Source organism: Tamandua tetradactyla, chromosome 5, assembly GCF_023851605.1.
Source record: "Tamandua tetradactyla isolate mTamTet1 chromosome 5, mTamTet1.pri, whole genome shotgun sequence".
NCBI classification, from domain to species: Eukaryota; Metazoa; Chordata; class Mammalia; order Pilosa; family Myrmecophagidae; genus Tamandua; species Tamandua tetradactyla.
Genome location: NC_135331.1, coordinates 37,404,693 through 37,418,354, shown reverse-complemented (window position 1 = coordinate 37,418,354; position 13,662 = coordinate 37,404,693). Strand labels below are relative to the sequence as shown.

The following is a 13,662-nucleotide window of genomic DNA, read 5'->3' as shown; positions in this document are numbered from 1 at the left end:
ATGTGAACCGACATTCGAGAATCAGCTTGGAATATATCACTGGTAACAGAGACCAGCAGGAGTTAGAAACAGGGTAAGATAATGGGTAATTGGAGCTGAAGGGATACAGACTGTGCAATGGGACTAGATACAAAAACTCAAAAATGGACAGCACAATAATACCTAAGTGTAATGTAACTAGGTTGGAACACTGAATGAAGCTGCACCTGAAATATGGTTTTTTTGTTTGTTTGTTTGTGTGTTTGTATCTTTTGTTTTTGTTTTTTTCTTTTTCCTTTATATATATATTATTAGTATTATTATTTTAATTATCTTCTCTATATTAACATTCTATATCTTTTTCTGCTGTTTTGCTAGTTCTTTTCCTAAATCGATGCAAATGTACTAAGAAATGATGATCATACATCTATGTGATGATACTAAGAATTACTGAGTGCATTTGTAGAATGGAATGATTTCTAAATGTTGTGTTAATTTCTTTTCTTTTTTTTTGATTAATAAAAAAAATTTAAAAAAAAGAAAAAAAAAAAAAAAAAAAAAGAGACCAAGATGACTACGTGCAGCCAAGGTTATGGAGGTACAGATACTGTGAGGGAGCTGAGGAGGCCAGCACTAGAGAAAAGAGAAAAGAACTGATAAAAGATACCATGAAAGAGTCATAGAAAGCCTCGATTCTAGACCACTGTAAGTTCCGAGTTCAGTTATTTCCCACTTGGAGTAATTTAAATGGAAATTTGAACCCATGCCGTATTAGACACTAGTGAGTAACGGAGTAAGGAAGAAGTCTAGAGAGTCAGGCAAACTGAAAAAAGAAATGACAGCAAAAGAAGAAGATCTATACATGGAAAATAAAATATACATGGACACACAACACGGAAGCCTGACGCCATATACTGAAAGGACACTACAGTTCCCTCTACAGCCTTGAGCATGGAAAATAAATAACAAAATTGATGAGAGAAGTCCTGTGTCCCTTCTTACCTACTTGCACTCCACCTTCCCTCCTATTTTTGTGGGTGCAGGTATCTGGGCTCCTCTCTACTTTCCCAGACTCCATTCTCACTTGCCTATTGAAGAGCAGCAATAAAAATTCCTCTTTCTTTCTCTTGCATGGTTTTCTCCTCTGTGATGAATTATTCCTGTCAGCACATACACATGCTATTTCTGCTACAACCAAACCCCATATCCCTTCCCACCATTTCTTTGCCCTCCTTTCAGTGAAAAGCTACAAACTGGACTATATTTGGTAACTCCAACTCCATCTTTCTCCCTTTTTCTCCCTTTGTCTCAGAGCCTTTGCACCTGCTGCCCTCTTCCTGGACATCCATGTGTCTTACTCACTCATCTTCAGGCTTCCTGCTCCAATGTCCAGTTCTCTGACAACTTTATCTGAAAAAGTGTTCTCACAATGTGATCGCCTTTACTCCAGCTTTATTTTTCTTCATAACACTTACTACTACATGGTACTACATTATCTATTAGTTTGCTTCGATAAATTCCATTAAGACAGGTGTGGGGTTTTTGTTCACAGCTATATCCCAACAACCTAGAGTAGAGACAGCACATATTTTTCAGCAAGTACTGCTGAATTACTGAATATAATAAAAGAGACACAGGACCTTCATGTAGAAAGCTATAAGGCTTTACTCGAAAGGTATTAAAAACAAAGATGAATCATATTCATGGATAGACAGCTCCAGTGTCATAAAGATATCAGTTATCCCAAAATTAGACTAAAAATTAAGTGTAAGCCAAATTAAAATCCTAAATTTATCATAAAACTTGGCATGATCATCCTCAAGTTCATATGGCAGAGCAAAGGACTCAGAACAGCCTTGGGCTGGTTTGAAATGATGTATGACCCTAGAAAAGCCATGTTTTAATCCTAATCCCATTTTGTAAAGGTAGCTGTTTCTTCTAATCCCTACTCAGTATTGTATGCTTGAAACTATAATTAGATCATCTTCCTGGAGATGTGATTTAATCAAGAGTGATTGTTAAACTGGATTAGGCAGAGGCATGTCTCCACCCATTTGGGTGGGTCTTGATTAGTTTCTGGAGTCCGATGAAAGAGGAAACATTTTGGAGAATGAGAGATTCCGAGAGAGCAGAGCAGAACGACACAGCCACGAGAAGCAGAGTCCACCAGTCAGCGACCTTTGGAGATGAAGTAAGAAAATGCCTCCTGGGGAGCTTCATGAAACAGGAAGCCAGGAGAAGAAGCTAGCAGATGATGCCATGTTTGCCATGTGCCTTTCCAGATGAGAGAGCAACCCTGACTGGGTTCACCACGTGCCCTTCCACTTGAGAGAAACCCTGAACTTCACCGGCCTTCTTGAACCAAGGTTATCTTTCTCTGGATGCCTTAGATTGGACATTTCTATAGACTTGTTTTAATTGGAACATTTTCTTGGCCTTAGAACAATAAACTAGCAACTTATTAAGTTCCCCTTTTTAAAAAGCCATTCTGTTCCCGGCATATTGCATTCTGGCAGCTAGCAAACTAGACAAAGCCTTTACAATTATGGATAAGGTTTGGGTATGTATGGAATGGAATTGTTCTACCAAGTATTGAATCCAATTAATATAAATCTGTGCCACAATGCCTGCTGGCAAGTCACATCACTACACCCTTTCTCTGCTCTTCCCTATCTCACAGAGGCAGGATGTCCAGGAACTATATTTTCTTCAGATACCTTTCCCAAAAGTTTCTGGTGATATTCCTTCAATGAAAGCACTCAGGGAAATTTGGAGGGCAGAAGAGAAGCAGAAGTTTTTTTTTTACATGGGCAGGCACCAGGAATCAAACCTAGGTCTCCAGCATGGCAGGTGAGAACTCTACCCGCTGAGCTACTGTAGCCCTCACAGAAGTATATTTTTGATCCTTTGTCAGGGATAGGCAGGTGCAGGGACTTTTTCAGATGTAAGATTCTGCAGCATCCTTCAGTGTTTTCCTGTCAATCACCTGCCTAAGTGCTGGTGACAGCTGATTATTTCCAGAGATTTTTCTGTGGTTTCTGCAACTTTCTCACTCCCTAAAAGTTAGTGGCAAACCTGAGAGCTAGCAATCATCGCTTTCCTTGTGACATCAGCTTTGTATGTACCTAATCCTCTACAGCAAATTCCTTTCTTACTTAAAATAGTTAAGAGTGGTTTGTTTCCCTGACTGGACCCTGGCTGATTTTAACAGTGTCCCTAGCACAGAAAAGGACAACCAACCTGATGAAATAGAACAGAGAGCTCAGAATCAGACCCATGCATATGTGTAAACTTGATATTTTACAGAGATAAAACTGCAGATCAGTGGGGGAAAATAAATAGTGCTGGGATCCATTCATAGAAATACCATTTCAAAAGAAAAAAACCTGAATCCCTATGTATTGCCATAACCCTAAAAAATCCATTTCACATCTAAAGCTTTAAATGTGAAAACAGAAGCTTTTACAATCATTCTAGAAGAATATAACCATGATTTCAAAGTAAGAAATGTTCTTAAAACACAAGCTATAAAGTTAATCAACTTTGTGCATTAGAAAGCACCTTAAACTCTCCTATTCCTCTTCCCCAAAAATTCAGAGCAAGGTAGGTGAAGTTGGGGGAGGGACTACAAGTCTGATGAGGGTGAGAAGGATGGTATTCTTAACGGGTGAGGCGGTGGTGCGGGGTGTCAAAAGCAGAGAGGGAAGGAAGGACGGCCTGGCGAGGGTGCTGCAGCCTGAGTGGGGGAAGAGGAACAGGGCAGCGGTGGCAGCAGTGGGGACTGACCGACTGCATGAGCATGACGGGGATGAGAGAAGTCAGGTTTCTCACTCTTAGAGAAGAGAGGCACAGATATAGAAAGCACCCTGTGTGGTGCTGGACTCTGAAAATTTCCTAAACTTCCACCCGGAACCTGCCAATGTTGAAGATGAGTCCAGATCTCAGTAACTGACAGAGCTTGAACATATCTTGAAAGCCAGGTAGAGTGGCCATCTCAACCTGTATCAACCAGTGTTAAATAAAATCCAGTAGGTTCAGCACAGAGGCGCATCGGCTTATTCTCATGTCAGCAAAACCAAAACCTAAGTAAGTTTCTATTCCGTGTAAATGTCCAGCTCACACAGAATTTAAATCAGCCAATCAGCCTATCACCAACTCCCTATACTTCAAAAAAAAAAAAATATATATATAGTGAAATATACCATATATATGCAGAAAAGTGATAGAATTCAAAGTACATTTTAACAAGTAGTTATGTAACAAACCTTGAAGTACGATATCAGTTATAGTTACACAATTTCAGGCATTTCCTTCTAATTGCTCTAATACACTGGAGACCAAAAAGAAGTATCAATATAATGATTCAGTAGTCATGCTCATTTGTTAAATCCTATATTCTCTGTTACAACTCCTCCCTATCATTTGATCCCTCTCTCAGACTTCATGGATATTTTGGCAATGTCCATTCTATTGTCTTCATGTCAAGAAGGGATGTCAGCACTATGGGTTAGAGGGATGCAACTGGTTGATGTTCTTGGAGGGACTGTTACTTCTGGGTTTCAGGACTTTCTGGCATAAGGAAAATCCGGAAGTTTTAGAGGTTTCTGAAAAATAAACTGAGTGAAGCTATTTCATACTCTCAGATAGAGCCCTGGGTATTCCTAGGGTTTTCAGGAATACTGTTGGTTGGCAATTTGAAATATCTACCTGAAGGCTGCATAAGAGTAATCTACAGAACAGCCTCCCGACTCTATTTGAAAGGTCTTATCTACAGCAACGTGATTTTGTTACATTGATTTTCCTCCTTTTAGTCAAGAAGTCATTGCCAATCTCACAGTGCCAGGGTCAGGCTTATCCCTGGGAGTCAGGTCCCACCTAGAGGGGAGAGGAATGAGTTTATTTGTAGAGTTGGGCTTAGAGAGAGGGAGAGGCCACTTCCAAGCAACAAAAGAGGTCCTCTGGAAGTGACTCTTGGCATAATCATGGGTACACTTAGCTTCCCTGTTACAGAAATGAATTTCATAAGAGCCAATCTCAAGACCAAGGACTTGGCCTATTAACTTGGGAGTTCCCAATGCTTGAGAGAGTATCAAGGAATTTCTCAGGTGGGGAAGTTTAGTCATTCCTTTTCTTACCTTCCAGTTCCTCAAAGACTTTGTAAATATTTTGTTAGTATCTGCCCAACATATTCTAGAATGTATCAGGGTATTACACTAAGCTATACAAAATGACAAGATCTTATTCCCTATTCTAGGCACCATGGATTTAGGCTGTTAAAATGAACTGGCCAGACAGGTTAAGTTAGATTAGGTGCTACAGAAAATTTAAGTTTTGGACAAAATAAACATCTCACACAAAAAGTGAAGTTTTAGAATAGAACACCCTGTGTTCTGATTTATCTTAGTCTCAACAAGATCAGCTTTGTTAATATCCTTATAAAGTCTGATCTATTTTCGTCTTCTTTACTAGTTGCTGTATGGAGTAGTGCTGATTTTCAGAGCCGCAGAACTCCAACTCTGGGTCTCAGTTGTCACACAGGTACCCAAGTTCCAGGGAAATGCCAGGTTTATATATTGAGGACAAATATCTCAAAATTTAGAGATAACACTTAAAACTCAGGAATAAATATGACTGTTATAAAAGCTTACAACTTAAGCACTAATTTTCTTGTATTTTCTAAATGAGACCATACGATATTTATCCTTTTGTTTCTGGCTGCTCAGTTCATATACCCTTTGGCCATCTGCATCCATTGGCTACCATAAGCCTCAGTGCGCAAATGTCTATTTGAGTCCCGCTTTTAGTTCTTTCAAGTATATTCCTAGTAATGGGATAGCCCCATCATATGGCAACCCTATATTTAGCCTCCTGTGTATCCATTACATGATCCTCCAGAGAGGCTGCTCCATCTGCTACCCTACCGACAGTGAATAGGTATACCTCTCTCCACATTTTCCCTACCACTTGAATCTTTCTGTTTATTTACTTATTTTGAATCAGCAGATTTTGTTGAAATATACTCACATGGCATATATTCCATCCAAAATAAAAATAAACAATGTCTCACAGTATTTTCACTTAGTTGTACTGTCATCACTCTCAATTTTAGACAATTTTCATTGCTGCAAAAAGAAAAATAACAGATAGATATACCCACACCAAAAAGAAAACTCCAAACTCCCTTTAACTCTTATGCACCACCCTCCCAATTATTTACCCTTAGTATCATTGTGTTACTAGTGAGGTATTCCTGTCCATAGCATGAAACTGGTAGTTTTTCCCATATAGCCCTCTATTGTTAACTTTTTGTACAAGTGTCATACCTTTGAAATAGTTCATGCATGAACTTATTTCTATTTATAGTACTAATCAGTGAGATGCATGGCTTTACACAGCTCCTTTCAATCACATTCATTTTCAGAAAGGCACTATTATTTACAATCCCTCTAATGAACTACCATCACTTCTATCCATTTCAGACATTTAAATTCAACCTTGTTAATAAGTCTGTACATGCTAGGCATCCACTTTCCCTTCTGTAGTTCTCTCTATCTCTAGGTCTCCAATAGTCTACATTTTAAGGCTCTGAATTTACATTTTCTAGGGGATTCATATTAGTGAAATCATGTCCTACTCATCCTTTTGTGTCTGGCTTACTTTACTCAGCAATGTGTCCTCAAGGCTCATCCATCTTGTCCTGTGCTTCAGGATGACATTTCTTCCTACTGCTGCATAATATTCCATTGTATGTACAGACTACATTTGTTTATCCGCTCATCTGCCGATGGACACTTGGTTTGTTTCCATCTTTTGGCAACTGTGAATAATGCTGCTGTGAACATCAGTGTGCAAATGTCTGTTCATGTCACTTTCAGCTCTTCTGGGTATATGCGAGTAGTGGTATTGCTGGGACATAGGGCAATTCGATATTTAGTTTTCTGAGCAATCTCCAGTTATCTTCCACAGCAGCTCTACCATTATACATTCCCACCAGCAATGCATAAGTGTCCCAATTTCTTCACATCCTCTCCAACATTTGCAGTTTCCTGTTTGTTTAATAGCAGCCATTCTTATAGGTGTGCAATGTCATCTCATTGTAGTTTTCATTTGCATTTCCCTTATAGCTAATTGAAAATAATTAGCTTCTTCAATTAGCACATCTCTTCATGTGCTTTTTAGCCATTTGTATTTGCTCTTCAGAAAAATATCTATTCATATCTTTAGCCCATTTTATAATTGGGGTGTTTGTTCTTTTGTTGTTCAGTTGTATGATTTCTTTAAGTATATGGGATATCAAACCTTCTCCAAATATTTTTTCCCATTGAGTTGGCTGCCTCTTCAACTTTTTGACAAAGTCTTTGAGGCACAAAAGCATTTGATTTTGAGGAGTTCCTATTAATCATTTTTTCTTTTATTGTTTGTGCTTTTGGTGTAAGGTCTAAGAAGCCTCCTACTATAGGTCTTGAAGATGTTTCCCTACATTTTCTTCTAGGAGTTTTATGGTACTAGCTCTTATATTTAGGTTTTTGATTCCCTTTGAGTTAATTTTTATATAGGGTGTTTGAGGTAGGAGTCCTTTCGTCCCTTTGGCTATTGATTTCCAGTTCTCCCAACCCCATTTATTGAAAAGACTATTCTGTACCAGTTCAGTAGCCTTGCGGGTTTTGTTAAATATCAATTGGCCATAGATCTGGGGTCTATTTCTGAACTCTCAATTTTATTCCTTTGACCAATACGTCTATCTTTGTGCCAGTACCACACTGTTTGACCACTGTGGCTTTATACTAAGCTTTGAAGACAGGAAATGTAAGTCCTCCTACTTTATTTCTTCTTTTTGAGGAAGTGCTTTGCTATTTGATGGCCCTTTCCCTTCCAAATAAATTTAATAATTAGCCTTTCCAAGTCTTCAAACTAGGCTGTTGGAATTTTGATTGATATTACATTGAATCTGTGAATTAATTAGGGTAGAACTGACATCTTAACAACATTTAACCTTCCTATGCAGGAGCAGAGACTGTCTTTCCACCTACTTAGATAATCTCTTATTTGTTTTATTGATGTTTTACAGTTTTCCATGTACAGGCCCTTTATATCCCTGCTTAAGTTTATTATTTTGAATGGAATTTTTTCTGTAATTGCCTCCTCAGTTAGGTCATTACTTGTGTACAGACATATTACTAATTGTATCCTCTCTCTCTTTTTCTTTGTTAATCTAGCTAAGGGTCCATTAATTTTATTGGTTTTCTCAAAGAACCAACTTTTGGTTTTATTGATTTTCTCTATTGTTTTTTGTTCTCCAATTCATTTATTTCTGCTTTAATCTTTGTTACTTCTTTTTCTATTTGCTTTGGAGTGAATTTGCTGTTCTTTCTCTAGTTCCTCTGGGTGAGCAGTTAAATCCTTGATTTTTGCTTTTTCTTTTCTTAATATAGGCATTTAGGGCAATAAACTTCCCTCTTAGCACTGCCTTTGCCACATCCCATAAGTTTTGATACACTCCATTCTCGTTTTCATTTGCCTTCAGATAGTTTCCAATTTCTTTTGCAATTTCTTCTCTGACCACTGACTGTTTAAGAGTGTGTTATGTAATCTCTATGTATCTACAAAATTTCTGATTCTTTGGTGGTTATTGATTTCCAGCTTCATTCCACTGTGGTCAAAGGAAGTGCTTTGAATAATTTCAATCCTTTAGAAATCATTAAGACCTATTTTGTGTCCCAGCATATGATTTTATCCTGGAGAATGTTCCATGAGCAACGACAGAAGAACGTATATTCTGGTGTTTGGGGATGTAATGATCTATACATGTCTGTTAGGTCTAATTCATTTATCACACTGTTTAGGTTCTGTTGATCCTCTGTCTGTCTGTTCTATATGTAGAAGAGGGTGGTGTATTGCAGTCTCCCACTATTATTGTTTTTTTTTCCCTTAACATATGATCATTCCATTCTTGATATATAATCAATAACTCACATTATCATCACATAGTTGTAAATTCACCAGCATGATCATTTCTTAGAACATTTGCATCAATTCAGAAAAAGAAATAAAAAGAAAAAAACTCATACATACCATACCTGTTACCCCTCCCTCTCATTGACTGCTAGATTTTCCATTTACCCAATTTATTTTAACCTTTGTTTCCATTTTTTCTATACCCCTTATTACTCCCTTTCATTGATCACTAACATTTCAATCTACTAAATTTATTTTAACATTTGTTCCCTCTATTATTTATTTATTTTTAATCCATATGTTTTACTCATCTGTTCATACTGTAGATAAAAGGAGCATCAGATACAAGGTTTTCACAATCACATAGTCACACTGTGAAAGCTATACCATTATACAGGAAACGTGGCTACTAGAACACAGCTCTACATTTTCAGGCACTTCACTCCAGCCTCTCCAATATACCTTAACTAAAAAGGTGATATCTATATAATGCATAAGAATAACCTCCAGGATAACCTCTCAACTCTGAAATCTCTCAGCCATTGACACTTTATTTTGTCTCATTTCGCTCTTCTCCCTTTTGGTTGAGAAGGATTTCTCAATCCCTTGATGCTGAGTCCCAGCTCATTCTAGGATTTCTGTCCCACGTTGCCAGGAAGGTTTACACCCCTGGGAATTATGTCCCATGTACAGAGGGGAAGGGCAGCGAGTTTGCTTGTCATATTGGCTGAGAGGGAGAGGCCACATCTAAGCAACAAAAGAAGTTCTCTGGGGGTGACTCTTAAGCCTAATTTTAAGTAGGTTTAGCCTATCCTTTGCAGGGATAAATTTCATATGAACAAACCCAAAGCTTGAGGGCTCGGCTTATTGCTTTGGTTGTCCCCACTGTTTGTGAGACTATCAAGAATTCTCCACATGAGGAAGTTGAATTTTCCCCCTTTAGCGCCATTCCCCCAAGGGGACTTTGCAAATACTTTTTTATTCACTGTTCAAATCACTCTGGGACTTATCGGGGCATCACTCTGGACAACCCTACAAACTCTCATGCCCTACTCAAGGTTCCATGTACTACGGTGTTCAATTAAACTGTCCACATAAGTTATATTAGGAAATGCACTAGTCAAATTATAAATTTTGTACCAAATAAACATCTTTTGCTTTAGTCTTACACATAAGTTAAAGTTTTAAAATATGAATTACACATATTTTCAAAACCCTGCAATATTGACATTCCTTTGTCAATTCCTCATGCAAAAATATTTTTTAATTTGTACATTTAATCACTATTATTGTATACTCTAGGCATTCATAGATTATACCATCTCAATCTTTATCATCTATCTTTCCTTCTGATTTCATTTGTGTCCCCAGCCCTCCTCCTTCTATCATGCTTACATCAGCTTCATTCAGTGTACTCACATTACTGTATTGCAGTTAGGTAGTATTGTGCTATCCATTTCCGAATTTTTACAATCAGTTCTGTTGCACAATCTTTATCCCTTCAGCTCCAATTACCCAATATCTACCTTATTCCTATCTCCTGATGGTCTCTGTTCTTAGCTGAAATTCTCCAAGTTCATTCACTAATGTTAGTTCATTTCATAGTGAGATCACACAGTATTTGTCCTTTTGTTTCTGGCTAATCTCACTCAGCATAATGTCCTCAAGGTCCATCCATATGGTTACATACTTCATAATTTTATTCTGTCTTACAGCTGCATATTATTCCACTGTATGTATATACCACAGCTTGTTTAGCCACTCATCTGTTGATGGACATTTTGGTTGATGGAAACAACCAGTTGTAAACTGTAAATAATGCTGCTATTAACACTGGTGTGCAAATGTCCGTTTGTGTTCTTGCCCTCATGTCCTCTGAATAGATACTTAGTGATGGTACTGCCAGATCATATGGCAATTCTATACTTAGCTTCCTGAACAACTGCCAAACTGCCTTCCACAGCAGTTTTACCATTTGACAATCTCACCAGCAGTGGATAAGTGTGCCTCTTTCTCCACATCCTCTCCGGCACCTGTCGTTTTCTGTTTTATTGATAATGGCCATTCTGGGGGGTGTGAGATGATATTTCATTGCAGTTTGATTTGCATTTCCCTAATAGCCAGGGAAGTTGAGCATCTTTTCATGGGCCTTTTGGCCATTTGTATTTCCTCTTCTGCGAAGTGTGTGTTCATGTATTTTGCCCATTTTCTAATTGGGTTGTTTGTGTTTTTGTGTTGAATTGAACAATCTCTTTATATATTCTGGATACTAGACCTTTATCTGACATATCGTTTCCAAATATTGTCCCCCATTGAGTAGGCTGTCTTTTTACTTTCTTGACAAAGTTCTTTGATGCACAAAAGTGTTTAACTTTGAGAAGTTCCCATTTATTTATTCTTTTTCAATGCTTGTGCTCTCGGTGTAAGGTCCAGGAAACCACCTCCTATTATAAGATTTATAAGATATTTCCCTACATTTTCTTCTAAAAGTTTTATGGTCTTAGATCTAATGTTTAGGTCTTTGACCCATTTTGAGTTAATTTTTATATAGGGTGTGAGATATGGATCCTCTTTCATTCTTTTGCATGTGGATATCCAGTTCTCTAGGCACCATTTATTGAAGAGACTGTTCTGTCCCAAGTGAGTTGACTTGACTGCCTTATCAAAGATCAACTGTCCATAGACGAGAGGGTCTATATCTGAACAATCTATTTGATTCCATTGGTCAGTATATTTATCTTTATGCCAGTACCATGCTGTTTTGACCACTGTAGCTTTGTAATACACCTTGAAGTCCGGTAGCATGAGACCTTCAATTTCATTTTTCTTTCTCAGGATATTTTTGGCTATTTGGGGCACACTGCCCTTCCAGATAAATTAGGTTATTGTTTTTTATATTTCTGAAAAGTAAGTTTTTGGGATTTTAATTGGTATTGCGTTGAATCTGTAAATCAATTCAGGTAGAATTGACATCTTAACTACATTTAGTTTTCCCATCCATGAACACGGTATGCCCTTCCATTTATTTACGTCTTCTGTGATATCTTTTGACAATTACTTGTAGTTTTCTTAGTATAGGTCTTTTGTACCTTTAGTTAAATTTATTCCTAAATATTTTATTCTTTTGGTTGCAATTATAAGTGGAATTTTTTCTTGATATCCCCCTCAGATTGTTCATTGCTAGTGTATCCCCCTCAGTGTTCATTACTAGTGTATAGAAACACTACAGACTTGAGTGTTGATCTTGTAACCTGCCACTTTGCTGTACTCATTTATTAGCTCTAGTAGCTTTGCTGTGGATTTTTTGGGGCTTTCAACATATAGTATCATATCATCTGCAAACAGAGTTTCACTTCTTCCTTTCCAATTTGGATGCCTTGTATTTATTTTACTTGTCTAATTGCTTTGACGAGAACTTCCAACACAATGTTGAATAACAATGGTGATAGTGGACATGTGGCTTGTCTTGTTTCTGATCTTGGGGGAAAGTTTTCAGTTTTTCCCCATTAAGGATGATGTTAGCTGTGTTTTTCATATATTCCCTTTATCATATTGAGGAAGTTCCCTTATATTTCTATCCTTTGAAGTGTTTTCAACAAGAAAGGATGTTGAATTTTGTCAAATGTCTTTTCTGCATCAATCAAGATGATCATGTGGTTCTTCTGCTTTGATTTGTTGATATGGTGTATTACGTTAATTGATTTTCTTATCCTTGTATACTTGGGACAAACCCTACTTGGTTATGGTGCATAATTCTTTTAATGTGGTGCTGGATTCGATTTGCAAGAATTTTGTTGAGGATTTCTGCATCTATATTCATAAGAGAGATTGGTCTGTAGTTTTCTTTTCCTGTAATATCTTTGTCTGGCTTTGGTGTGAGGGTGATGCTGGCCTCAGAGAATAAGTTAGGTAGTCTTCCCTTCTCTTCAATTTTTTTGAAGAGTTTGAGCAGGATTGGCACTAATTCTTTCTTGAATGTTCAGTAGAATTCACATGTGAAGCCATCTGGTCCCGAAGGGTTTTTGAGGGGGGGAGCTTCTTTATGACTAATTCAATTTCTTTACTTATGATTGGTTTGTTGAGGTCATCTGTTTCTTCTTGAGTCAATATTGGTTGTTCATGCCTTTCTAGGAAGTTGTCCTCATCTACACTGTCTAGTTTATTAGCATAAAAGTGCTCATAGTATCTTCTCATTAACTCCTTTATTTCTACGGGGTCAGTGGTTATGTCTCCTCTTCCATTTCTGATTTTATTTCCTTGCATCCTCTTGCTTCTTTTTGTCAACCTCGCTAAGGGTCCATCAATTTTATTGATTTTTCTTGTAGAACCAACTTCTGATTTTGTTGATTTTCTCTATTGTTTTCATGTTCTCATTTATTTCTGCTCTAATCTTTGTTATTTCTTTCCTTTTGCTTGCTTTGGGGTTAGTTTGCTGTTCTTTCGCTAGTTCTTCCAAGCGAACAGTTAATTCCTCCATTTTTGCTCTTTCTTTTTTGATATAGGCATTTAGGGCAACAAATTTCGCTCTTAGCACTGCCTTTGCTGCATCCCGTAGATTTTGATATGTTGTGTTTTCATTTTCATTTGTCTTGAGATATTTAGTGATTTCTCTTGTAATTTCTTCCTTGACCCACTGGTTGATTAAGAGTGTTGTTGAGCCTCAATATATTTGTGAATTTTCTGGCCCTCTGCCTATTATTGATTTCCAACTTCATTCTTTTATGATCT

The 13,662-nt window shown here is 37.5% G+C and overlaps 1 protein-coding gene across 5 annotated transcripts in view; it reads right to left on the bottom strand.

Annotated features, from left to right (window-relative positions):
• LOC143684060 (uncharacterized) overlaps positions 1-13,662 on the bottom strand; it is a 126,692-nt gene that overhangs the window by 28,054 nt on the left and 84,976 nt on the right. For 2 of the 5 annotated variants that reach the window (XR_013175825.1, XM_077160724.1), the window contains one exon: positions 549-6,101. The exons of the other annotated variants lie outside the window; for them this stretch is intronic. Coding sequence is in view for 1 of the 2 variants with exons in the window: in XM_077160724.1 (XP_077016839.1) it covers positions 6,085-6,101 (17 nt within the window). In the remaining variant the exon portion in view is untranslated. Of the gene's footprint in view, positions 1-548; positions 6,102-13,662 lie in introns of those variants that run through there. 5 annotated transcript variants of the gene reach the window in all.